This window comes from Pteropus medius, unplaced genomic scaffold (genome assembly GCF_902729225.1).
Source record: "Pteropus medius unplaced genomic scaffold, Ma_sr-lr_union100, whole genome shotgun sequence".
In the NCBI taxonomy this organism is placed as follows: domain Eukaryota; kingdom Metazoa; phylum Chordata; class Mammalia; order Chiroptera; family Pteropodidae; genus Pteropus; species Pteropus medius.
Genome location: NW_024354886.1, coordinates 6,192,988 through 6,219,553, shown reverse-complemented (window position 1 = coordinate 6,219,553; position 26,566 = coordinate 6,192,988). Strand labels below are relative to the sequence as shown.

General features: G+C 47.9%; 4 protein-coding genes across 17 annotated transcripts; all 4 read right to left on the bottom strand.

Moving 5' to 3' along the window:
- Nucleotides 1-264: 264 nt before the first annotated feature.
- Nucleotides 265-10,458, bottom strand: TAPBP (TAP binding protein). 2 transcript variants are annotated; one of them, XM_039856270.1, is made up of 8 exons: nt 10,229-10,458; nt 9,904-10,074; nt 9,419-9,679; nt 3,687-4,085; nt 2,942-3,283; nt 2,761-2,850; nt 2,572-2,606; nt 265-1,406 (listed from the first exon to the last, which is right to left on the bottom strand). In XM_039856270.1, the coding sequence occupies exons 1-8, from the start codon at nt 10,263-10,265 to the stop codon at nt 1,395-1,397; spliced, it is 1,347 nt and encodes a 448-aa protein (XP_039712204.1). In that variant the 5' UTR covers nt 10,266-10,458; the 3' UTR covers nt 265-1,394. The 2 variants fall into 2 exon arrangements, with proteins under 2 accessions (XP_039712204.1, XP_039712203.1); XM_039856269.1 differs by lacking the exon at nt 2,572-2,606.
- Nucleotides 10,459-10,612: 154 nt separating this feature from the next.
- ZBTB22 (zinc finger and BTB domain containing 22) lies at nt 10,613-14,380 on the bottom strand. 6 transcript variants are annotated; one of them, XM_039856252.1, is made up of 3 exons: nt 14,030-14,380; nt 11,503-13,429; nt 10,613-11,227 (listed from the first exon to the last, which is right to left on the bottom strand). In XM_039856252.1, the coding sequence occupies exons 1-3, from the start codon at nt 14,041-14,043 to the stop codon at nt 11,189-11,191; spliced, it is 1,980 nt and encodes a 659-aa protein (XP_039712186.1). In that variant the 5' UTR covers nt 14,044-14,380; the 3' UTR covers nt 10,613-11,188. The 6 variants fall into 6 exon arrangements, with proteins under 6 accessions (XP_039712186.1, XP_039712187.1, XP_039712189.1 ...); XM_039856253.1 differs by having other exon boundaries at nt 10,613-11,484; nt 11,760-13,429; XM_039856255.1 differs by having other exon boundaries at nt 14,041-14,380.
- Nucleotides 14,381-14,517: 137 nt separating this feature from the next.
- DAXX (death domain associated protein) lies at nt 14,518-19,275 on the bottom strand. 8 transcript variants are annotated; one of them, XM_039856238.1, is made up of 8 exons: nt 19,130-19,275; nt 17,756-18,005; nt 16,790-17,621; nt 16,453-16,667; nt 15,886-16,066; nt 15,269-15,743; nt 14,915-15,125; nt 14,518-14,711 (listed from the first exon to the last, which is right to left on the bottom strand). In XM_039856238.1, the coding sequence occupies exons 2-8, from the start codon at nt 17,951-17,953 to the stop codon at nt 14,652-14,654; spliced, it is 2,172 nt and encodes a 723-aa protein (XP_039712172.1). In that variant the 5' UTR covers nt 17,954-18,005; nt 19,130-19,275; the 3' UTR covers nt 14,518-14,651. The 8 variants fall into 8 exon arrangements, with proteins under 8 accessions (XP_039712172.1, XP_039712174.1, XP_039712170.1 ...); XM_039856240.1 differs by having other exon boundaries at nt 17,756-18,002; nt 19,130-19,265; XM_039856236.1 differs by lacking the exon at nt 19,130-19,275 and adding an exon at nt 18,909-19,052.
- A 1,826-nt stretch (nt 19,276-21,101) lies between these two features.
- On the bottom strand, nt 21,102-21,406 carry SMIM40 (small integral membrane protein 40). Its single transcript, XM_039856154.1, has one exon. The coding sequence runs from the start codon at nt 21,404-21,406 to the stop codon at nt 21,164-21,166; it is 243 nt and encodes an 80-aa protein (XP_039712088.1). The 3' UTR covers nt 21,102-21,163.
- Nucleotides 21,407-26,566: the final 5,160 nt, after the last annotated feature.

Here is a 26,566-nt window from a genome sequence, read left to right as displayed (position 1 = left end):
GCCCCCCCACCTCCGCCAAGGGGCGGAGCAGGAAGCCGTTACATCCGGTTCCAGAGTGGATGCTCTGGGGCTTCCGGCGCTGGATGACTGTGTTTCTGCTCCCCTGGTCACCCGGGAGAACCTGCTGCTAGGGGCACCTGACACCAAGCTGTTTCGAAGGGGGATCGGGTGTCGCCAGGAGGTCAGGGTAATTGGAAAAGACTAGAGGTGACTGGTAGAGTCGTGTGCTTGGAAAGGGGACCCTGGGGTAGAATGAGACAGCCGTTGGAAGCACTGGAACACAACTTTATTCCCACCGAGTAGACTCGCTCCCCGCGTCGGTCTGGCCCACGGTCCTGCCCCTCGGAGGTCCTTAAGTCGAGTCGCCGCTTCCTTCGTCCAGTAGTTACTTGACCCTATACCTGTTTTTGAATCTTTAGGATGAAAAAAAGGACTATAACTTCTTATACCGAGCGCCCTCCAGTGGGCGCCAGGCCCACTGCCGATGCGGGAGATAGAGCAGTGGACATACAGACTTGTTCTTGCAACTTCGAGGAGCTGAGAGTCCGGGAAACGGGCTTTAACAACTCGCACAATCACTTAAGTACAACTGTGGTGAACCGCACAAGAGGGACACGCAGCGGTCTGAGGGGAATGACTTGGCTGATCTGGTCTGGAGCCCAGGGAGAGCGAGGGTGGACCAGGCAGAGAGAACAGAACTCTGGGACCTAGGGAAGGTGAGAGGCCATTGGAGGAAAGGAAGAGCTGTAGGTGTGATGAGTATTGAGAGTGCTGGAGAGCACCAGATTGGGTTGAAGAGGTAAGCAGTGGCTCCAGCGCCGTAAATTCATGTGCCAAGGGCAAGAAGAATGGATTTGGCCTCTAGAGCACCCGTTCTCTTGGTGTGGTACCTGCCCCAGAGATCTCTGAGACTAATTCACTGTGCATACGAAGTTAAGACTATTTTCATAACACTAAAATGTTATTTGCCTTTTTCACTTTCATTCTCTAAAAAAATGTACAGTGAAATTTCCCAGAGCTACATGATGTGTATTGACATTATCTCCTTCACAGCCAATGGAATGTGTGCCTGTGTATCCTTCTGTTTTAAACTTTTCTCAGTTTTAAGTTCTAGTATGATAAATAGTTAGTTTATAACCCACATAAACAAAAGCTCTTGAGAGTCCTTCGTTTTTATGATGTCCTGAGACCAAAAATTTTGAGAACCACAGCCTTAGAGCTCTAAGAAGGTGAATGCTATAGATTTGTGTCTTTTTTAAAAAAGCATTCCCACCGTGGAGAGAGATTGGAAGGAGCAGGAGCAGGAGCAGGTGATGGCATACTGTTTGGAGGAGCTACTACAGTAGTTCAGGTCAGAGATGATGGTAGCTTCCCCAGGGTGGTCTTGAGTGCCCTCACTGTGCTTTCTGTAAAAGAAGTAAAAACGAAGTGAGGAATTCAGTGTTTTAGAAAGCTGGGTGAAGCGGTCATAGTTGATCCAGAGATAAATGAACGATATGGGCACAGAGAATGGAGAAAAATGGGGCTAACATCGCTGTGTTTTCTGCCTGCAGACTACTGAGTGCTTTTGCTCTTGCGTCTTCCAAAGGAGATACACTTACCTCCTTTAATCTTCCCAACAGCCCTCTGTGGGCTCTGCTGCCCAATACAGTAGCTACCACCCACATGTGTCTATTGAGCTTCTGAAATGTGGCTAGTCTGAATTGAGATGTGTGACAGTTTAAACGTCTGTTTTTTCGAAGACAGGACAGAAAAAAATTAGAATGTATTATATTGATTACATGTAGAAATGATAATATTTTGGATGTATTAGACAAAATACAGTGTATTATTAAAATTAATTTTACCTGTTTCTTTTTACCTTTCTGGACAAAAAAGAGGTTCTACAGAAAGTAACCTCACAGGGTGTTATGATCATAAAGTCTTAACTGGGCAGGTTGTGGTGGGTAGTCGTGTCCCAGGCATATAATTTTTTGAGTAAAAGTTTTATCTTTGCCTTAAGCAAGCCCTGTCCATTGTTTCTATGCATCTAGGTTAACACACCTTTGAAATAAACTGTAACCACCCTCAAGAGAGCACATAATCTTGACTATCCTGTAATCCAATCCCGCCTTGCTTTCTCCCACCTGCATATAATCTTTCTTAGGTCCCTCCTTAATTTCAATTGCATAAGAAGCTGGAACCTGTTATTTTGAGGAGCATTTGAGATCTTGCTTTCCTGCAACTGTTGTCAATTTTAGTTCAAATAAACTTATGAAAATTCTCTACAGCTTTGGACATTTCTTACATCGACACTATTTTAATGTAACTATTAGATTATATAAATTTACATATGTGGCTTGTGTTATATTTCTATTGGACAGATCTACCTAAGTAATTTTTTTTATCCCTGCACTCGAAGAAACTGAGATGTCGGTTAAGTAGCATGTGCAAGGTGGCAGGATTTAACCCAGGTCTGTGTGAATTCCAAGTATGGGTTCTGCCAATAATGCCAGGAGCCTCCCTCCATTGGGTGAGGAGTTGGGGGAAGGGGATGAAATGAGAAATAAGGCTAAGGTGAAGTGCTGTTACCTTTTTTGATTCCTTGGAAGTGGACAGGTAGGCAGCTGTGGAGAGAGATGGAGAAGGGATTGGATGTAGCGGGGTGGGGGGGGAGGGGCGGGGGGAGTGGTAGGAGAGAAAAATGGGTGTCAGGCTTCTGGGAGTAGGTAGAGAATGCCTGCCAGCGGAGGGTCTGGCCCGGGTGGTACTCACACTCACCTGCCCAGCCCAGTGCCTTGAAGAGCCCCAAGAGCAGAAAAGCAGACAGGAAGAGGCCTATACCGTCCTCCAGGGAGGGGCCAGAGAGACCTGGTAGGCGGGAGAGGTAAGAGTGAGCTCCTGAGTATCTTCCCAGGCACTCACCACCCACAACACCCTTTCTTAATTCTCCAGACTTTACCTGCCACCTCCAGGGTGACTTCAGCACTGCGCCCCAATGCGGGTAGGCTGGGGTGGTGGACACGACAGGCATAGCGCGCCCCGTGCTGTGCAGTGGTGACCGGGGATGGCTGCAGGTGCCCAGAGAGGCTGACAGAGCCATCCAAGTGGTGGTGCAGGGCTGAGAGCCAACTCTGCCCCTTGGCCTTCTGAAAGCTCCCCTCTGGACCACCTCGGAGCTCCCACTCCACCTCCAGGCCCTCAGAGGGGTAGAAGTGGGACACAAGGCAAACTAGCTCAGGGGGTGCCTCCCCAGGGGCAGCCCATACAAGAGGTGATGGCATCAGGGACACTTTGGGGGATTCTGGGAAGAGAATAGAAAAAGGAGCATGGGTGAATCAATCCACATTATCCTCCCTCAGAGACCCTTAGTTTGCTCTCTGGCTTCCCGAAAACTGAGAGGGCAGAGCCTGGGTTTCTTTTCCCAGGATAGGGAACCTACTGTCTCCCCATTGGTGCATCACAGGAATCTTCATGCCATGCCCCAGTTCTCAGGGACCCCTATCCGCTCAGATTTGGGAATTTTCATCCCAAATCCCCTCAGATTCCCTGGAACTCTATCCATTGCAGCTCTGATTCCCAGGGACCCCAACCTATCTCCCTCCCACTCACCCAGCACTCTCTTCTCTACCATCCCTCCTGCCATCGTGTCCCCATAATCCCAGTGCCTACCCTCTACCCATGGGGATCCCTGTCCCCCAACTCACTCTGCACAGCAAGCTCCAGGGTGACCTGTCCTTGCAGATATGGCAGGTATATGGTGGCCTGATAGGCACCCTCCTGGGAAGGCTTCACTGCAGGCAGCCAGAGGGTCCCATTTCCAGTCCATGGACCCCATGACTCATCATCATCCCAAGCGGCAAATGCCACTGCCCCATCTTGGGCAGCTGGCATTTGCCCACGCAGCCCAGGAGTTGCAGCCAGGAGCAGGTGCCCCTCCCCCAGGTGCTGGTGTCGCCACTCCAGCCCAAAGGGAGGGGGACCTGGGGCCAGAGGTGTAGTGGCCTCTGGGGTGGAGGGCATGTAAGCAAAGCTCAAGTCCAGCAGAGCATCTTGTCCCAGCTGGATTCTAGTGGTGGGGTTGTGGGTGATGACAGTCAGCACAGCTAGGGAAGATGGGGAGAGGAGGGGGTGGGAGGGGCATGAGGGAGAGAAAGGAGAAAAAAAATAAATGGAGTTATAGGGACGACTCAACTCCAATTTACCTACCCCTCAGAGGACACCTCCTTTACTGAGATACACCATCTCTCGGCCCTCCCAGCAAATCGCTTTTGCTCTGGGACTGTGTGAGACCCGGTGTGGCTGAGGGAGAGGTCTAGAGGTAAATAGGAGCTGGGAGTAGGTATAGCCCTTGCAGAGTGCTCTGAACACGGTCCACTTGAGCTCTGGGGACAGCAGGATCTGAATGTACTTCTGACACAGCCTGAACACCAACCTCTATTCTCCATGCACCACCCTTAAAGAGCTAGGCCTTTCTTAATTTGCTTTCAAGGACAGTAATGACTTATGACTGTTGATCCTATGGTGCTACAGAGTATTTACTGACTCTGGAAGATTCTGGCTCTGGCCTAGACCTGAACACCAACTTCTATTCTCTAGGGAGGCAACTTATGTTGATTAAGTGCCTGGAACCTGGCTGCCCTGGTTAATTCCAACTCTGAAGCTATTTATGTGGGCCAGTTACTTCACTTTTTCATGGCTCTACTTCTTAATCTCCTAGAGATAATAATGATGATGCTAGTACCTATTTCATGGGGTTGTAATGAAGGTTAAATTATTTAATCCCTCTTGCTTCCTGCATTTATTCAGTTTCTGATTCTAAAGACACCTACATATGAAAGGCACTTAGAACAGTGCCTAGAACATGGTAAGTCTACAAAAGTGTTTGCTGTGATTACACTTAACCATCTGCTAGACTTAACATGCCCCAACTCGACAGCATCTCAGTAACATCCCCAACCTGGCTCCAATGCCCATCCTCTCTGCCTTGATGAATGGTCACCACCCCTCCCCCCCGCCGCGCCTCCCCCAACCCACCGCCAGGCACTAAAGGCAAACATCTGGAGTCATAAGACTCTTTCCTCTAATTCATTCATTCAACTAATATTTACTGAACACCTAGGATGTTCAAGGTAGAGGACAGACTGGTGAACAAGATGGGCAATCCCTGCCCTCAAATTGCTTACAGTCTAATAAGGGAGACAGACGAGCAAATTGTGAAATATGCTATGTACTATCCCACCAGGTCTTAATTCTGTCTCCCAAATAGATCTGACATCTGTTTCCAACTCAAGTTCTCATCAATGTACATTTGGACAATTACAATAGCCTCCTCTCTGGTTTCTCTATCCTCTATCTCTCTCTCCTTCAATTCATCCTTCACACTGTAGCCAGCTACAAATCTGATCCGGTCAGTTGTCTGTTTAAAAATCCTAGCTACCTTGGAAACCAGCAACTAAAGGCACAGACTGGAGCTAGATGGCCCAGGTTCATTTCCTAGCCCTGCTTCTTACAAGCTGTGCATCCTCTGGCAAGTTAACTAACTGCTCTGTGTCTCAGACTTCTTCATCTGTGACATGGGGATAATATCAGTATGTAGTTCCTATGGTTGCTGAGAGGAATAGGTGTGATTATGACTATAAAGTACTTAGAAAAGGACCTGACAGATAGAAAATGCTCGATAAATGTTAGCCATTACTATTTTTGTTACCATCATCATCATCATCATCATCATCACTGGGTATCCTGGGAAAATCATTTAATCTGTATTTGCCTCATTAGTCCAATGATCTTATCCTTGCCTACTTTTTGTAAGAATTAGGCTCTTTGGAAAAAATGGGGCACATACACAAAAATACTTCTGATGGTTCACTATCACGAAGCCCAGCTTTCAGAGTACTCGATAATTCAACCCCCAACTCACCTTGCCAGATTTCTCTTGCACCCTAAGAACCAGCCACATAGAATCCCTTTCTTGCAACTAGCAGAAACTCTAATCATTGGGCATTCCTTCATTTTGATCATAAGTTTCCTTTAGCTTCCAATGTCCCTCCCCACTTCCTCCCAAACATCTAAATACTCCATGTCCCTCAAGGTCAGTTCCATTGCTACTTCCTCCCAGAAATATCTGGGTTCCTCCAGGTGGAAGTAATATTTTTCTCTTGTGATTATCCGTATGTGATTTCTAATCCTAGCTTCTGAGACCTACAAGGTTAAACTTCTTTCAATCTCATAGGATTGTTTCTGTTCAGTACAGTAAAAAAAGTAGGCGATGTCACTTATTTTATCAAAAACTAGAAACATACTTTTGAATTGTTAAAAACAATCCACAAGATTAATAAATAAAACCTAGAGGTTTTACAATTTAACCCTTAAGCTAACTGCGCTCTTTAGTGTGGGTTATTGAGGCAATTTTAGACCTGCAGCCCACAAACTGGACTCCAAAAATACACGTGTAAATACAGCAGGGCCAGAACAGAAAGGAAATTTCTGTCTGTTTTTGCAGCTTGTATCATATAGATTTTTGCTTTTCTGTTGAACAGTTAATGGTAACTATTATTATTACTGAAAAATATTTAAATCCAAATCAAATCAAGCCTTTAGGTCTAATTATCAATTTATAGGAAATACAGAGAAAAAGGTTTTTGCTTTTCTGTTAAACAGTTAATGGTAACAACTATTATTACTGAAAAAAATTTAAATCCAAATCAAATCAAGCCTTTAGGTCTAATTATCAATTTATAGGAAATATAGAGAAAAAGGAACAAGGGAAGTGACACAATGAGGAAACAACTGGCCGAAAATAGAATGTGAGAAATTCTCTAGAACAAATGAGAAATCAACAGCATTGGGGGGGGGGGGAGGAGCAATAATTATGGAATAAAAGAGATTTAAGAGACAAACTGTTATGGACTGAATGTCTGTGGTCTCTCCCCTTCTCCAAAATTTGTCTGTTGAAGCCTTAACCCGAAATGTGACTATATGTGGAGATAGGAGCTATGAGGAGGTGCGAAAGGTTAAATGATGTCATAAAGGTAGGGCCCTAATCCGATAGAGCTGATGCTCTTATAAGAAGAAAAACACCAGAGCTCTCTCTCCTCCTGTGAGGAAACAGCCACAAAGGGAGAGCTCTCACCAGACACCAAACTTGCTAGCACCTTGGACTTGATCTTGGACTTCTAGCCTCCAGAACTGTGAGAAAATAAATTCCTATTGTTTAAGACACTCAGTCTATATTTTGTTATGGCAGCACAAGCAGCTACAACAACCAAATATAATATACGGGCCTATTTTTTATCTCTATTTGGGCAAATAAACTGTAAAATAACATCATTGGAAAAATTGGGAAATTTTTAATATGGGCTAGGAACTAAATGATATTAAGGAATTTTTTGTTTTGTTAGGTAAGATAATGGTATTTTCATTTGTTTTTTAAAGTCCTTATTTAATAAAGTTGCTGTCTGTATTACTTATGAGTAAAATAATATGATGTCTGGGATCTTTAAAACTTCAAAAAAAGGAAAGGTGGGATGACAGGATAGATGAAACAATTTGGTGAAATGTAATAACTATATGAGTGGGTGATGGGTATATGGGGATTCATTATACTATTCTCTCTCCTTGTGTCTGTCTTTGAAATTTTCCATAACAATGTTACAGGAATTATAAGAATTAAATATCATATACACAGAGTATGTTAATAAAGTATATCTGTCAACAAACATTTTAAAGTATTTGATAAGAAATAATGTATAAGTATATATTAGTATAATTATCAATGATCTGTAACCCTGGAAAGAGTCCATTTTTAATTTTACATTAAAACAACTTTCATTCTTTTAAATCCCTAATTAAGCAAAAATGCTGGAAAAGGAAGACTGAACACAGCAACTAGTTTTTACCCCCAGTAGTCTGTGAGATGCAAAATCCTGGACACTGCCCTGGCTGTACTTCTTTCTGGGCCCAACTGGCTTTGTATCTACAATTATCCATGACATCTGCCAAGAACCTTTTTGAGAGCAGAATCTATGTCTGATCACTTTTGTGACCCTTAAGGGGCTCAGGGCCATCCCAGTGATTCTGATTTAATCTGCCTGGAATGAGGTCCAGCTTTCAGTATATTTTAGAAACTTCCAAGAGGATTCCTATTTGTAGCCTGGACTGAGAACTATCAGGCCCTAATATGTTCTTAGTGCTAATATTTATTGAGTCAGTGAATAAATTAACAAAGTATCTCCCTTGGTAGTCACAACAACCAAAAGGCAGATGGGAAATAGTATCCACATTTTACAGCAGGAAAAACAGACTCGAGAGAAAAGGACATTCTCATTCCCACTCTGGTGAAACCAGTAGCCCTGGGAAATACTCCTCCCCACCTGAGCTACTGTACCCAAGGGCAGTTTGTTTCTGCCCCTGGCCAAGGTGGGGTATGGGGAGCAAGAATAGAGATGTAGGCAGAGGCTGGTGCAGAGTCGGTCCGCTGGTCCTGCGGGTGATTCTCGCTCAGTGAGGAGGGTGGCAGGGAGAAGGTACTGGGGAAGGGAGGGTGCAGGATTAGGCTGTGACTGACCATACGGTCAGGCTGTGCTGTTCATATAGAGATCTCAAACTGAAGGAAGCCAAGGACTCTGCTCATATCCTCCCATCCTCTGTTGCCAGGAGGGTAAGCTCATAGATATCCCGGTCAGATCTTTCCTATTCTTGCTTTATCTGCCTGCTTCCTCCCTGAGCTCCAGCCCAGCCAAGTACCGGACCTCTAAGCCTCAAACCATGCTGCCGGATGCCATAAGCAGGCCTTGCAGTGGGAACCATCTGGTCTCCCGCCGTGTCCCTTCCGCCCACTCAAGCGCAGTGTTTGGTGACCACAGAGTTAGCACATGCCCACGCGTCATAAGGAAGGGGCTGTCAGGAAGGTCAACGCGCTTGAGCTCAAGAGCCTTTGTTTTGCAGCCGTAGCACTGGATGTGGGCACGAGTGAGGCCCGAAGGATGATTTTTGACACAGGGTTAACAGCAAAGGTGGGGATGCCTAGCAAGACACAGACCTGGGGTGGGGTGAGGGGGTGTTCCTGCTTCTGAGCCCCTCCCAATCGCATTTGCCTTACAACTTTCTCAAGGTTGGCAGTCTGGAAAACCCGCCTCTCTCCAAAGCTTCACCCTTAGGAACACCAGGAAGCCCCGCCCCCAAACCTCAGGGTTTTTTGTTCTGTTTTGTTCTGTTTTGTTTTGTTTTAATTGGTCAGAGGTAGAAGAAGCGTAAGAGATTGTTTCCTTCTAACCAAACTCACTTGCTTTACAAATAAGGAAATTTAAAAACAAAATAAGGAAATTGAACTCGGATTGGGGAAACGATTCGCTGAAGTCCACAAAGCAGTCGCTGGCTGATCTTGACCCTTAGAACCCACCCATTCAATTCCACTCTCCAGTCCCAGCTTAGCTACCTGTTGCCATGGTGATGAGTCCGGGATCTGGCTGAGGCTCGGTCTGTGATTGTAGGAGGCTGGAGAGGCTGAGGACCGGGCTGGACATGCTGACCATGAACCAAGTCCCGTCCAAGGCCCGTGGGCAGCTCTGCTCCGGAGTCAGGCCTTTGACCCAATTCACAGAGGCGGGGAGTGGGATGTAATGGCTCATCTCGCAGTGTGGCGTGGGGGCGCTCCGGGGGTACCGCCTGAAGGCAGCCTGCAGGGTGCCTGTGGGGTCTGTGAGCATGGAGAAGTGGATTGGAGCTGTAGAGTCACCGCTAGGCAAGGAGCGCAGAGGGCAGCGTCCAGGGAATACACACGTGACCCGGCAGGGAGAGATTTAGAGGTAATCTAGACTTTTAACAGAGGAGGAAACCGAGGCCCGAGGTCACCGAGCGACCTACAGAGGAGGAGGTTTCCGGTGGAAGTGACAGAGTTGGGGCGAGTCCGGGAAGACTCACCATGTACTCTGAGGTAGCGCTTGGGGTCGAGGTCCGGCCGGGGAGGTATTCTCCCTGGGCCCTGGCGCAGCAGCAATGCAGCGGGTTTCTTGGCCAGGCGGCCCCCGTCTGCATCCTCCACGAACCAGCATTCTATCACCGTGGGTCCCGCCGAGACGGCGGTCACCAAGCCTGGTGGAGAGGGGCACGAGTGAGGAGGTGGCTCAGAAGTCTGGTGACCCGAAACCCACCCCCATCCCCTCGCCAGCGTCGGACACGTGACAGGGTCACCTCCCTCCACTTCTCCCCAGTTCTGTTCCAGGGCAGAGTCGCAGGGTTCGCTCACCCAAAGCCAGAGCGAGGAGCAGGGACAGGTGCTTCATGGCGCCGCGATCTCCTCAGTCTTCTTCCCTCTTTCACTTTCGCTTTCCTCAAAAAGCCAGCAGGAGGGGCCATAGAAATCCCCGCTCTGGTTAGGTGAGGGTGCGTGGGAGGCAGGTCCTTTCTCCACTAGCGGAGTAGGGATCCCGAATATCCTCTCCAGTTCTGGTCTGGGGACCTCGGCCGCGCCCCGCCCTACTGGAACTACCCAGCACCGCCGAGTCCCACAGTCTTCCCCAGCTCTCCCGTCTTCTCCCTCTAGAATCCACTTCATAGAGAACCATTACTCCTCCTTCCCCCACCTGTGCCAGGTCCCCAGCAAACACATAGGGGTTGTCGGCAAGCCAAGTGCAATGACCAATAAATATTTTAATTACCGTTTAAAAAAAATATGATTTAAAATAAAAACCTTGTACTCCTACGACTTACTCCCTAAAGAGAATAGAGTTGAGGGACCCCAAGGTGGGGGAGAGATTGGGGTAGAAATAAGGGGCACATCCTGGGGAGGGAGGAGTGAGGTGGGTTCTAGGACAAGGGTGGGGCTCAAAGGCCTGGTCCCTACAACAACACAAACACAGACTTCAGGTACAGACTACGACCACCTGATCCTTGATCCTGTGACTCCAGGATGCTTAACAGGTACCCTCTCCCTCCCCCCACCATATGCACCCTACTCTGGAGCTGGGGCTTCAGGGTACCCATTTGAGGGAAAGGAAGGGCTTAGTTCCAGGGATACTTTGAGGGGAGGAGCTGAGGAGTGGAATGGGGTGGTCGGTGGCACAATATGGTTCGCCCTCCAGAATATATACAAGTGCAGAGAGATAAGGAAAACAGCCGTGGTGAGAGATTACCTGGGGGCCACAGCGCTTCTGGCTCGTACTCCCTTTCTTCTTCCCTGAAAGCTACCCCCAGTAGCCTGCCCCATTCAGTTTGCTCCTCCGCCCCCACTAAAGCCCATCTCCGCCTTGTGGAGGCTGGGTGGGGACCAGACCCGACGGCTGGACGGCGGCGTGGCCCCACCCGCCTCGTCGCCTTTGCCCCCGCCCATCCCGGGGGACTCTCTCTTGGGTGGCAAGGCTGGCCCAGTGGGCCCCCCAGGCCCTGGTCCGGCCCCGCCCCCGCCCAGGCGGTGCCTGCGCTCACAGTGTCCTCGGTGGCGCATGAAGCTATCTCTCCACATGAACTTCTTGGCGCAGACGCTGCATTCGTAGGGCTTGAGGCCTGTGTGCGTCTTCATGCTTTGTGGAGGCTGGGTGGGGACCAGACCCGACGGCTGGACGGCGGCGTGGCCCCACCCGCCTCGTCGCCTTTGCCCCCGCCCATCCCGGGGGACTCTCTCTTGGGTGGCAAGGCTGGCCCAGTGGGCCCCCCAGGCCCTGGTCCGGCCCCGCCCCCGCCCAGGCGGTGCCTGCGCTCACAGTGTCCTCGGTGGCGCATGAAGCTATCTCTCCACATGAACTTCTTGGCGCAGACGCTGCATTCGTAGGGCTTGAGGCCTGTGTGCGTCTTCATGTGCTCAGTCAGATGGTGCTTCATCTTGAACTTTTTGTTGCACACGGGGCAGTCAAAGGGCCGCAGGTTGAGGTGCATGTTCACATGACGATCTCTCATGCTCTTGTGAGAGAAGGCCTTCCCGCAGTGGCACAGAAAGATCTTATTCCCATCCCCACTGCCTGTCCCTCCAGGGGTCCCAACAGCACCACCCTGCATGCCCAGGCCCCCTGTGGATATGCTCCCCAGGGTCACTGCCCCATGTTCGGCTTGATTCCCTGGTGGCTGGCCTGGAGCCTGCGAGGACGAAGATGATGGGAAGACTAGGATCTGGTTGCCCTGCATGTCCACAGGAAGCAGGGGCCGTGGTGGGTGGGAGGGGGCATAGGTGGAAGGGGTGGGCCCCCCGGAATCATCAAGCCCTGTTCCAGGACCCCCACTCTCATAGGGGCCAAAGTCATTGGAGGACTCACAGAAATTGACCTGCTCCTCTCCCTTGCTGGGAGGCTCAGTCAGGGTCCGGACATCACTTATGCTAAGGGTAGCCTCAGCTCCTCCCCCTGCTGGAACCCGGGAGCCACCCCCTAGCTCCTCATCTTCATCATCTTCACAGGTTAACACCAGGTCTTCCTCCTCCTCATCCTCTTCCAGATCTTGGTCTTGGGAACCCAGGGGCGCTGGTGCTGGGCAGTTTCCACCCCGCTTCACATATACCCAGTGTTTCTGTGGCATGATGCTGGGGGGTGCATAGGTGGAACGCCGGAGCCCAGCCCCAGGAACCACTGCACTCCTCCCATCCCCACCATCATCGCACAGCTCATCTGCTTCCAGCAGCAGCTTCCCAGAGGTAGCCCCCTCATTGCCAACCACAGGGGCTGGGAATATAGGGCCACCTCCTCGACGCTCCCCATTGCCCACTGCAGAAGCTGCAAATGCCTCTTGGGAGGAAGATGAGAAGTCAGTGGACTCTCGGGGGCTGAAGTAGTTGCTGCTGCTGGGTGACTGATTCTCACTGGCCCGACTGGAGGCATGGGAGCGCACAGAGCCCATGGTGGAAGGGGCCACAGTGCTCCCACTTCCTGATGGGACCCCAGCACCAGGGACAGTGACTGAGGTGGCTGCAGCAGTGGTGATGGTGGTAGTGGTGGCCGAGGCCCGGCCTTCACGAAGGAGTTCAGTGCATTTATCCACAATGTGCCACATTTGGAGCACAGAACCCACTGTGAGGAAGTTGACAATATCAGCAGCAGCCATGCTGAGGCGGCCAGTGTAAGCTGAAGCCAGGACAGTCTCAAAGGCTCCTGGGTCCATGACGCTGGGCAGCGAGATGGAAGTCATGCCCTTGAGCAGGACTTGGTCGTGGAAGTATGGGGAGGAGGCAGCCAGGACAGCGCGATGAGCCCTGAACTCCCGGCCCTGCACTCGGATGGACACATCACAGAGCTGGCCCTGTAGCCGCTGCTGATTGAGGGACTCCAAGAGGGCACTGGTTACTTCAGGGAAGGACACGTGTACCACTGCAGCTGCAGGCAGGGGCAGTGGGGGCGGGGCCAGCGACAGAGGCAGGGAGACTGCTGCCCCACTTGGAGACAGAGGAGATGGCTCCATGGTGTGGAGGGAGGGGGTACCCCCCCCAGCCACAGGAACAAGGGAAGGAGGGCGGCCGGGGGGGTCTCTGGGAAGGAAAAAAGAGAAGAATGATAACATCTCACAATGAAACAGTCCTTTACAGTTCAAAAGCATGTTCACACACCCATTATCTGAGTAACTCCCCACAACACTGTGAGGTAGATATTCCTCTCAACCCCATTCCATAGATGAGGAAACTGAGGCCAAGAAAGATTAAGAGATTATTCATGGTCACACAGCTAGTAAGTGGCAGCACCAGCAAACATAGGTGTCCTAAATCCAAATCCAGTGTTCTTTCCTTGGAGATTAGAGAAAAACATGATCTTCCAGAGTAGGGTGCCTCCCTCGGAATTTCCCATTTGCTTGTGAGCCTTTACAAAATTTACCTTTTTGGTGTTTTGCACCCTTTTCTTCGGAGGGGGCAGGTCTGTTCTTGTACTGATAACCACCCTCTCTATCCAATTCCCTTTAAGCTTTGCCCCCGGCTCTTTTGCCGGTCACGCCCCTTTGGCCCCAGCTTATCTCAGGCCTCATCCCCCTTAAGACCCGCCCCCAGGCCCTTTCGGGCACAGGCCGGCACCCCGCCCTTGCCGATACTAGGCCGACTCTACCACTTTTCCTTTAAAAAACAGTCGCTTCGTTCCACCTTAAAGGTACCATGTCTCTTCCGCCGCTGAGGACTCAAGACTTGGTTTGGCCGAAGCACTCATTCCCCTTTAATTCTGTAAGCCTGTCTCTTCCCATTGGCAACGGGTCTTGGCCATCCGTGCTGTGGCCATTAGCTGGTTTGCGGAACCTAACCGCCCTCGTCTTTTAGCTTGACAGTCCCCCTGAAACCCCGCCCCCTTCCTCCGTGCCTGGATTGGCCGAATAACCTTGAGTCGGCCCCTGATTGGCCTTTTTACTCCTACCGCTCGAAGTGAGAAAGTAAAGCGCGTTCAGGAGGCTCAAACACTTTTTTCAGTGACTGGCAAAGGGCAAGGGGAAAGCCTGAGGGCGAGAAAACGCCAAGAGACGGGCTAAGGGCAGGCTATAAAGGACAGATACAGGGCTATCCCGGGGCCGGGCTAACCATGAGCCAGAGAACAGCTGGGGCCAATCGGTGAGGGGAGAAAGACAAAGAAAAGACAAGGATACAATAAGAAAAGAACTTTATTGTTTATTAACGTTTCTGTGTAAAACTTGTTTTTTTGTTTAAAGAAACACCACCAAAAGGGGATTAGCTCAGTCCATCCCGCCCTCTGTCACTTTGGAGGCAGGGGAGGCAGCTAATCAGAGTCTGAGAGCACGATGATCTCCTCTGGATCACATTGTGTGGCCACACTCATCTGCAAGGAGTGAAAGACAAAAAGTCAGTTTGGAATATATGGGGGAAAACATAGGGAAGAGCTTATCAGATAAAAAAATTGGGATGGGGAAAAAGGAAGAGAGAGGAGGGGGGAGGTGCAAGATTCAGAGGGAGCACCTAAAACTGAACAGACATTGAAAGAGAATGAAGTCGAAGTCTGTAAAAACAGCCTCCCACTCTTACCTTGTAAGTACCAGACTGGGAGGGTTGTGACTGGGGGTTTAGGGTCAACCGGGCTGGAGATGGGCTACAGAGGGAGCTGGTCACCAAGCCATGGCTAGGAGAGTCCACCCTCGTTGAGGAATCAGCAACTGGGGCCATGGAAGCCAAGGGGGAAGGTGGGTGGGGCAGGGTACATATCTTCTTCCCAGTCTTCTCATGCCCTTCCACAAAGCTAAGGACAGAAACATAAAAGTAGGGAGCCTGAAACTGGAGGGGGACTGTCCAGTCTCTCCCAGCAGACTCAGTTCCTCATTACTCTTTTCAGAAAGCCCCCTGCAATCCCTCCTTGGCTTCCCTCTTCTTCCTCCTTGTTACCTGTTTCCTAATGGCCCTGCTCCCATTTGCCTCTCCTTCCGAGATTTCTTGCAAGGGGGACTGGAATCTCTCCAGGTATGAGGAGAGACACCTCCATTGAAGGAAGTTGAGGTGACCATGGCTGCTCCATTCTCCAGGACAGTGGTGAGGGGGTCCTCTGATTGCTTCCTGGAAGAGGAAATGTCTCCTTCCTCGGGGGAAGGGGTGGTATCCACAGTCAAGGCTTCAATCTCTAGCTCAAAGACCTGAGACACAGGGCTCTCTTTCTCCAAGGGCAACTCCTCAAGGTATTCCCCATTGCTTTCAGCATCTATACTGGAGGTAGCCAGGGGCTCTTCTGACAGTGGAGATGATGACACTCTAAGTCCTTTGTTTTGCTGTTCCCCTGAAGACCTGTTGATCCCTTGGCTGGGTTCCAAGTTCTTTTCAGGGGAGATCTGTGGTGGGGACATGGGGCTCCTCTCTCCATCTTTACCTGGAAAAGAAGAAAAGAGGGAAGGGTAGCATGAAAACAAGGGGAAATACTGCTGCGAAGACACTAGGAGTAAGAGGAAGGGAAGGGTCTCAAACAGGTGGCTCATGGCCAACAGAGAGAACTGAGGCTTTGCTTTACATACCTGCTTCCTCCTCCTCCTCTTCATCATCCCCTTGACCTTCCTGCATCTGTTCCAGATCCTCCTCCTCTTCAGAATCTGTGACCTCTTCCTCTTCCTCTTCCTCACTTTCTTCATCTTCCCCATCATCTGTCTCAACCTTGGAGGTGGTAGGGCACTCCTGGGATGCCATTCCACTAGGGCCCTGGGAGACAAAGGAGTTTCTCTAAGGTAGGGCTCTCTAACCCCTGGACCATGGACTGGAACTGGTCTGTGGCCTATTAGGAACTGGGCCACACAGCAAGAAGTTGAGTGGCTGGTGAGCAAGCAAAACTTCATCTGTATTTACAGCTGCTCCCCAGCACTAGCATCACCACCTCAGCTCCACCTCAGCTCATCAGGCATTAGATTCTCATAGGAGCACCAGTCCCTGATGCCAAAAAGGTCGGGGACCACTGCTCTAAAGAATCCATTGTCCTAGAGGATCTAGTTGTGTTCCTTCTGCACACTCCCCCATCAATCACCCTGGATTCTCTGTGGCCAGTGCAGGGGAAGACCAAGGTTTCTCTGAAAGGTGTATCCCTTCCACACCTCACCAGAATCCAAGGAGGCTTTAGGGGGGTCTGTGGAATGGGAAGAGGTGGCTTGGGGTAGCCGAGCTCTTCTCTTCTGTCTCTCGCCCTCCTCACTCTTGTCTTGCATCATCGCATATTTGGAGATGACTTCATCCAGTCGGCTCATAGCCAAGCTCCGGTTTTCCCGCAGGCGCCGGGCTAGGGCGGGATCTGACAGTGCGGGGTCAATGCCTATGTGGGAAGATATAAGAATTAGAGTACTCAGCTCAAACTCTAGAAGGGACTCGAGATATTGCCCCTCTACACACACGTGACATACAAGGGTTACCGATGGGCATTTTACTAATCCCTACCTGGCCTATAGTCATCTGTGAGGTGACAGCCAAAATTATAGATGAGATCAAGGTGGCGTCGCTCCTGTAACCTGATGCCCACATCTCGGAAAGCATCTTGGGCCATGAGCTGGAGCTGCTGCCGGGGGAGGCCAAGGCTGTGCCGAGCAGCTGCCTTCTCTACAGCCCGCAGCACATCTCCATAGTCAGGGAAGGTATCAGGCCCTGGCTTGTTGATGAGCCGCTCAATGCGCCTGTTAACCTCTGGGTAGCGGGTGCCTCGGTAGGGAATGCGCTGCTCTATGACGCGACCTGTCAGTGAAGAGCAGTCTTTTAGCTCACACAGCCGCCCAAAGAGGCGGATCAGCTTCCGCTTCAACCTTGCCTCCTGCAGGTATGTGGAGTCTGGGTCATCCAATTCTTTGAGATCCAACTCCTTTTCTTGCAGCCGCCGAATCTCTGCCACGTAGAGTGCTAGCAGCTGCTCCAAGCGCTGGATCTGCCGCCGGGAACCACGGGTCCTTGGGGCCTCAGAGCCAGTGGTCTCCGCATTTGTGGGGTCTAAGGAGGGGTCTGTGGAAGGGTTACTACCAGAGGGCTCACTAGGGGTGGTGGCAGCGGGGGCCAGGTTCAGCTTTTTCTTGGCTGAGTGCGCCTTGAGAACAGTACAGAGCTCATTAATGTAGACATAGAGCTTAGCTGGCCGGCTCTGGGCCCGAGATAGGACCCGAGACAGGATGTTGCAGAACTCCGCTGAGGCCAAAAACAGAGAGTGGGCCCGCTGCTGCCGTTTATAGAGGAATGGAACCACATCAGGGTGGTCTGCTGTGTGCGCCTTACACAGTTCAAGGAACTGGAGGATTCAGAAGAAGGGAGGGGGTTGAGAAAAAGAAGGCAAGGTGAGATTAGTGGGGAAGAAAGGACAGGAGAGCCAGTCAGCCCCCGCCCCCCACCGGGGGTACAAGAATCTTCTCCCCTAAAGCTCACCTCTTCAAACAGCTTCTCATTCTCCAATTTGTAGCATTTCTTGCCGCTTCCTTCCGCACCATGGGGCTGCGAGGAGCCAGGGGCTTCTGCCTGGGGTGAGACTGAGGCCTCCTTGGGGGCTGGGTGGGAGGGCCCTGGCTGAGCTGCTTCATCTTCATCATCATCATCCAGCACAATGATGCTGTTAGCGGTGGCCATGGGGGATCAAATCCCCCGGAAGGAGGAAGTGTTGGGGATTTCGAAATTCCTGCTAGAAAGGGATGGGGCCTTAGAAAGAGCTCTTTTAGCATAGCCCCATCCCTTCAACTCACACATTTTCCAGTCTTCTTGGATTTCAGTAACATCCAGCCCAATAGTGTCCTCACTGCCTATCTTCAGCAACCATTAGTACCATGTTTTTTGGGCCCTTTACTAGAGAGCCCCAAATCAACCTCAAGTCTCCACCCCTAGCTCCACCACTCACATCGATATCCGGTCTTTCAGTTGCGTTTCCCCACTATTTCTCCTAGTTGGCAAGTTTATTTTTCCTCCCAACTCCGGATCACCTCCCACAATGCACTCCAGATTTCACTGACATCCCCAGGAACAGGTACTACACCCCTGTCAGCACCACCTCACGTGTTTTTCCCCCTTTCGCTCTCAAACACGATAAATCCACACACTCATCCCATCCTGAAGGATCACCCCAACTCCTAGAGTCTCTGAGGCGAAGAAAGTTCCCTCGCAACAATACATTCCCCTTTCTGAATTATCTACATATTCCACCCCCTGACGGGTCTCAAACTCGCTAGTCGAAGGTATTTCACCTCGAATCCCCTCCCTCTCACCCCACCCTAATTTTCCCCATTCTCTCTCATGACCTGTTACCGACTGTGAGCCTTGCACTGAGCTTTCCCGATTCCTCTCGAATCCAAACCCTAAGTCCAGCCCCTTCCCCTCAGGAGGAGATGAGCCCCACTGGAAGGTCCCCTCCCCCAGTTCAGCCCCCGCCCGCCCCACTCCCCTTCAGGGATAAGGAGAGTACCACAGCTTGCCCCTCAGACTCAGCGCCTGGGACTCCTTAATACCTCTCCCTCAACATTCCCGCCCTCGCCTTCGATCCCCGCACCGTCCGGCCCCCACCTCAGAAACGGCCTCTCGAGGCGACCCTCACCGCGGATATCAGAAGCTCGCATGGTTCCCTCCGCCTTCCTTCCCCCTCCCACCGCAGGCCCTCTTCTGGACCGGAAGCCTCAGAGTTTCCGCCTACAGGCACCTAAGCGTGGCCATATTGTCGTACGGAACCCAGTCCCCCGGTGGCCGGAAGTGACGGCAGGCCCGACCTCCGAACGCCTCCAAATGCTGGCTATAGTACGCGGCTACCTTTCTCCTGACCTGTAGGGAGCAAGCTTATCCCCGCGGAGCGTCCCTAAGTTATTGGGGGCCGCCATTTTCCCGTACGATATCGACTCTGCCCTGACTCCAGAGCGCCGCCAGTGGAGCTCTTTTCACCCGGCGCTTCTTCGACTCTGCCAATCAGAAACTTCCTGCATCTGGCCCAACCGGTGGAGAGTCGCGCGCAGTGAGGATTGAGCCACCTCTCCAATTAGGGGAGGGGGGAACGAAACAGAGCAGCAGAGGAATTGGGCCCTCCAAGGCGGTGCACGGAGGGGCGGAAGTCTTTTTTGAGGGAAATAAAACCTTTTCCTTCTGATGGGCTATTGACAAGCCTTTCCGCGCTGCTTTCCTACCTGCCAGTACCCGTTTCCACGGCTTAATCGATGGGGTCTGCCCCTGTCCTTCCACGGGCTGCGCGCTCCCTTGCCGCTGTCCAGCAGCTACTTCTACATCCAGGTTCCTACGCCTCCCAATTGTGAAATCAAAACACATGCACACAAATGATCGCAACGCGCTATACAATGTGTTGTTATTATTATTATTATTGCTATAGTTGTTGATTTGCTTTTCAAGCTTCACCACACCACAGGACTAATGACCATCCAAGCAGGTGGGACCTAGGTGGTTCTCCGTACTTTTCTGGAGAGGGTCCTTGAGGCGCGGGCGGTGATGATCCAGAAGCCATGCTTTGTCCAGGAGCTCCAGGGCCTAAGGTCAGGCGATATGGGGCGGGGCTTTGAGGAGAACCTGTGCGAACTGCCGCTGTGAGGGATGAGACGAAATGAGGCTCGGAAAATACTTCGGATCTCGCCTCCTCTTCCTGTGGGAGAGCTGAGGAAAGAACGAACAGAGAAGAAACCGACTTGGACACCCGCCTCATCCGAATCCCACCTCTCCAAGTTTTAGGGAGGCTGGAGGGACTCGTGGAGGCAAGGCTGAGTCCACCGCTGAGATCCCCACTTCATGCATCCTTGTGCATTCCACAAGTGGCGAGCATCCTGTCACTTTCTAAGACCGCAGAGGTCTCTACGTCTCCAAGCCCTCAGGATTCCAGAACCTCAAACCCTCCCTTCCATTAAAGAATCCCACACCACTTCGTTCCAGTCGTCTAAGCCTACACAGTCTTCAAGTTGGGGAAGATGAAAAGTCTCCAAAGAGCACTCGGTCTTGAGAGATACGAGGGATGTAATTGCCAGATCTTCAACTTTCCCCAAATTTGTCTTCCTGAGTAAATGCTAGCAGTAGAGGTTCTTTTTTTTCCTTTCCCCTTTACAATATACTTTCTCCATCTTTTTTTTTTTTTAAGTATAGTTCTCAACCATGAAATCTCCTGGATTTCAGTCTTCTTTTGTCTTAAATAAGGAGATACGTAGACTAGTTCTTTCATCAAGGCACCATAAACATCACCTTGTCCATATCATTAAAACATTTTTATTTTTAATGATTATAAAAATGTGTACAATCTTCATGCTATTTGATCAGTTCTGCTTTCATAATAATTGTAATGATAACCCTGAAGAATTTTTTTTTAGCTAGAGTTTCGATCATAAGAAAAAAATATTTTTCATCTCAGGCTTTCAAGTATAAAAGTATAAAATGGTCTCTGGGGAAGTAGTTCAAGGAGAAAGGAGAGAAAGGAGAAAAGGAATGATTTCCAATTCTTAAGAGCTTATTTATGTGTTTTCAAATGGATGGTAATAGATATCAAGTCACTCTGATATTTCAGTTCCTGTGTATATTCAAAAGGGCGATTTAATTGTTTTATTTTAAAATGCGAATATTTTTGATATTCCAGGAATTCCATCTTTGAAACAATTTTAATTATGATGAAAAATTTTAGATGCTCACTTAAAAATATGTGAGGAATACAAACATTTTCAAAATTATTTCCTGGAATATAGATACAGAAATTTTAAGACAGTTGCTTTAAGCTATCCAGGTGTTCCCTCCACAGCCCCAAACAGTCCCATTTCCCCGCATCTCCCCTCTCACCTCCGTGGCAGGGTAAGAGGATATTTATAGGAAGGTTGGTCATAATTCCAGCTCCTCCTCCTTCTGAGGTGTTCCCAGGAGCCAGTCCCCAAACTTTGCCCACGGTAGTGGCCACAGCAGTTTATAAAGAGCCTCCAGCATCAGCAGTGTGAGAAAAAGGGCCAGGAAGATAAAGAAGACCTTGTCCAAGGCCCTACGTATGGGACCCCTAGGAGGAGAAGGACCCTGGGCAAAAGCCAGGAACACATCCTCCTCGTCCACATCACCCTCCTCCTCTGCCATCCTAACCCACAGTCTGACAGCTGGCTGGATCAGGGAGGCTGAGATGGAAGCCCTTGCTCAGCAATACTGGAATTAAGGGGCATGTTGATGGCAAGTCCTGCACCTGCCTGGCTTGACCTTAATTCCTTTACCCAAGAGAGAAAGAGGAGAGTAGAGCCTCTGAGCCATTGGAACAATCACATAATCATCCAATGAAATGTATGAATGGTCAGGACTAAATGATTCCTAAAGTCTGTCCAACTTTATCGTCCTATAATTCTGTGTTTTGGAAACTGAAGGCCCAACATAGAGACATGCAAACTGGGGGTGCCCAAGTCATTCAGGGTCTCTAGTCTCAAGGCTCAAGGTCTTGAGCCCCTACAGATAGAGCATGAGAAAGTGGACTTAGTATGCTGCTGTGAGCCACTGTCAGATCTAAAGTCCATTCCAGCTTTACAGTTGGGTGGTCGGGGTGGAGGTGGGACTCTTAACCAAGGCTGAGAGGAGAAGCATCTGTAGGAGCCCAGCGGGAACTTTATTTAAAAAAAAAAAAAAAAGACTGTGATTGGTCAGCAGGTTGAGGATGTATGATTGGGCATTACGTGTTTGGGCAATAATAACAAAGAGTGAGATTTTTCCATGTGAAGTCCTGGTCTGAGAGTTGCTGGTGGGAAATGTCCTCCAAGAGGTTATCCTAGAGCAAGAGTTGAAAGCTTTCTCTTGACCCTGTTCCCCAGGTACTGGCTTGAAGGTACACAAGGGAAATTGAAGCCCGTATGGAGATCTGGGGACCCATGGTGGTTGTGGTGGGGTGGACAACAGAGAAAGAGTGGTAGTGGGCTTCATACCTGGAGCTTTTAGAGTTTCTTACCAAAACTTCATTTTGACCCTAATAGTAAGACCAAATGGTAGAAAGGATGTTGCAATTTTGTTTAAAGCCAACTCATATTATTGTTTGCTGCTGCCACAAAGGATCACATTATTAGTCAAAAAACCTAGATCAGAGTCTGAACTAATCGTTTATTAGTTAAATTAATTAAATTAGTTAAATTAGTTAAGTGTTAAATTAATTAAACAAAGAGGGGGCTCATTTTTTTTTTTTAAAAGGCCCAAAATGGAGTCACTTTTTCTAATCCCCACCAAGACTTAAAACCTAACCTAATTGCAGTTTCAGACTTTCCCAGGAATGCAGTTTTAAAGCAATCAGTCTGGAATTTCCTAGTCACACTAGTGAGATAATCTGGCTGATGTTTTCCCCTAAGAGAAAGTGACCTTGCCTAAAATAATCCATTCTTTTAACTTCCTTGTTTCCTCCTCCCCCTATTTCTGCCTCTAAAAGCCTTACATTTGTCCAGCTTCTGTGGGCACCTTTCTATTTAATAGATAAAACGCTGCCTGATTTATGAATCACTGAATAAAGCCAATTAGATCTCTAAATTTATATTCAGCTGAATTTTCATTCTTCAACCCTTTTACACCTTGGTGGCCTACTTAAACGAACCAAAATCTCAACCTGTAAATGTCTTAAGTAGGCTTTAAGCTACAGCCAATCAAAAAATTTCCTTTTTCCACTTCCATACTTTCTCTGGCTCCTGTCTGAGGAGTGCTCGTAATCATTTCCAGTTTGGTGCTGCCCCATTCAAATGGATTTTTGCTCATATAAACTTAAAAATTTTAATATGCTTCAGTATATCTTTTCAAAAATTTTTATGAGTTTATTTGAGCCAAAACTGATGACATATGCTAGAGAACAAGACCTCAAGTGCTCCCTCAGTTTACCTTTTAACAGTGGTGTGATTACGACCTTGGGCGAATCATCTGATCTTGTTTTTAGTTTTTTATAAAATTGAGAAAACTTCTTGCCTCACAGAATTGTTATGAGGGACAAACAAATTAAGGGGTTGGGTTTTTTTTTTGTAAATTATGAGGTGCTATGTAAATATAATGTGTTAATTTCTGAAACCCTCACATCTCAAGCAAGTTTGTAATAAGGATATCTGAACACATTCATAATCTCCTACAGTTCCTCTCCCATGGTAGCAATAAGATCTTATGTAATACATAAACTCAGCACCTTACCAAATGTTTTTAAATTTTTGAAGTAATTTTAAACTTACAGAAGACATTTAAGAACAGTATCAAGAACTCTAATATTTTTTTCACCCTGATTCCCCATCTGTTAACATTCGGCTCTGTTTGCTCCATCTCTCTCAACCACAACATAACCATTTGTTATGGGTTAAATTGTTTCCTGCCCTGCACCCATTCAAATATTGAAGTCCTTACTCCCAATACCTCAGGATTTGGAAATAAAGTTGTTGCAGATGCAATTGGTTAAATTAAGATGAGGTCATACTGTATGTAGTACCATGGACCCCTAATCCAATATGACTGATGTCTCTATAAAAAGAGGAAAGTTGGACACAGACCTGTACACAATGAGACTATCATGTGAATATGAAGGTAAAGATAGGGTTGATGTGTTTACAAGCCAAGGATTGTCAAAGATTGCCAACAAACCACCAGAAGCTTGGAGAGAGGCATGAAATAGATTTCTCTCTCAGAGCCCTCAAAAAGAACCAACTCTACTGACAACTTGATTTCAGATTTCTAGGTTTCAGAACTGTGAAACAATAAAGTTCTGTTGTTAAAGCCACCCAGTTTGTGGTACTTTGTTACAGCAGCCCTAGCAAATAAATATACCACTCTAATTAAGAAATCAATACCACTATCCAATTCACAGGTACCATTTCAATTTCATCAGCTGTCCCAATAATGCCTCTGTCTTTTCTGGTCCAGGATCACATATTGCCTTTGGTTGTCACATATCTGCAGTTTCCTTTCATCTGTGTGGTTCCTCTGTCTTTCCTTGTCTTTAATGAATCACCTTTAAAGAGTACAGAGCTTCATTTCTGTAAGATGTCCCTTAAACCTAAGTGCATGTAATGACAGAAGATAAATGATGTGCCCTTCTCAGTGCATCACATCAAAAGGTGCAGGAAGTGAGCCCATCTCATCCCTGGTACTGCCCACCCAGTCTGGCAGGTTTCTCTGCATAAATACACCAATTGTCCTTTTGTAATTCCTAACCTGGTACATCATCAAATCTCCACCTATCTTCCTTATTACCTATTGATGACCCCCATTGGAATAACCACCATAGTGAAATTTATTAAATGGTCATTTTTTTTAGTCATCATTTTTTTTTCAGTTTTTAGTTAACAATGGGAGACCATTCCTTTTCTCCCATTTATTCATTTATTTATGTCATATGGACTCATAGATTACTATTTTACTCAATACATTTTAACCCATTACCATATTCATTTAGATTGTCTGGACAATGGATTTCTATTTTATTCAATAAATTATAATCAGTTACTATCATTATTATTTTGATGCAAAAATTCTCCCAAATTTGGCAAATGGGGAAGCCCTTCAAGCTAGCTCCTGTGTCCTTTTAAAATGTCCTCAACATTATTTAAGCACTTCTTGACTTTCTGGTACAAGAGGTAATCTGGACTCAATTTGTACTTTTCCTGCCTCAGTCCAAGAATCAAGCATTTATTGAAGGGGCTCAGACTTCTTTTAACATAACATGGTATTTGGAAACCAAGATCTTGGCACCAAATTTTCTCATTGTTACTAGGATGTTATTGTTTCTCAGCCTTCTTAGCAGACAGAGCTAGGAAATATATGAATGTATATATGTACACACAGAGACTGTTCCTGTTTCTATTGCTGCCTAACATACCACCCTGAAACTTAGTAGTATAAAACAACCATTTTATTATGTTCATGAAATACTATGTCAGAAACTCAGAAAGGACACAGTGAGGATGGCTTGTCTTTGCTCAGTGATGCCTGGGTCTTCAGCCAGGAAGATTTAAAGGCTGAAGGTGACTTAACTTCTGAGAGCTGAAATCGTCTGGAGACATCTCTCACGTCTCTGGCAGTTGGATGTCAGCCAAACACTTATGCATGCCCTCACCATGTACCCTGGGCTTCTTCACAACATGGCAACCTTGGGATAGTTAGAATTCTTACATGGTGCTCACAGATCCAAAGGCAAGTGAGCAGGGCAAAAGCTGTATCATCTTTTCTGACCTAATCTCAGAAATGATGCAGCATGACATCTGCTGTACTCTATTACAAGAGAGTCACAAACCTATTTAGATTTACAAGGAGGAGGTATAGACCTCATAAATCCACCTCTTGGTGGGAGAAATGGAGAGAGTTCAAGAAAGAATAATAGGTAAAGAAGAGAACAAAAGTACAGCCAGCTCTTCCAAAAGAGTTTGTTATAAAGGGAAGGAGAGAAATGCAGTGTAAAGTAGGAGATGAGGGATCAAGAGGATTGATTTTTTAAATGAGTATCTTCTGATACGAATGACAAAGTAAAGAGGAAAGGAGACAAGGAATTGAAGGAGTGATTGTGAGAGTGATGTCCTGGAGTGAGAGTGACTGGGATTCAGTGTACCAGTGGAGAGAGTGGCTTTAGGTAGACACATTTGTAGTGCCTGAAGGGAAGACGGAGTCTGAGAGCAGAAATGTAGGTAGGCAAGGAGATGTAGTAGACAGTGGAGAAAGATGTTCCCTTCTGTTGCCCCTGTTTTTCAGTGAACTAGGAAGTAACATCATTACTGGGCATGAGGGAGTTGATTTGAAAAGAGAAAAGAAGGTATAGATATTTGCAGAGCTCCAGGGCAAGAGTAAAAACTGAGGTTCAGCCCAGAAATAAACCCACAATTATACGGTCAATAAATCTATGACAAAGGAGGCAAGAATATACAATGAAGTAAAGATAGTCTCTTCAATAAATGGTGTTGGAAAAATGACCAATACATGCAAAAAATAAAAAATAAAATTAGACCACTTTCTTAGAAATTAGATTATATACAAAAGTAAATTCAAAATGGACTAAAAACTTAAATGTAAGACCTGAAGTCATAAAACTCCTAGAAGAAAACAAGCAATAAATTCTTTGAAATTGGTCTTAGTAATATCTTTTTGAATGTGTCTCCTAGAGAAAAGACAACAAAAGCAAAAATAAACAAATAGGACTACATCAAACTAAAAACCTTTTACACTGCAAAAGAAACAATCAGCAAAACAAAAAGGCAACCTAATAAATTATATATATGTCTAACAAATGTACTGTATACTTGAAACTAATAATAC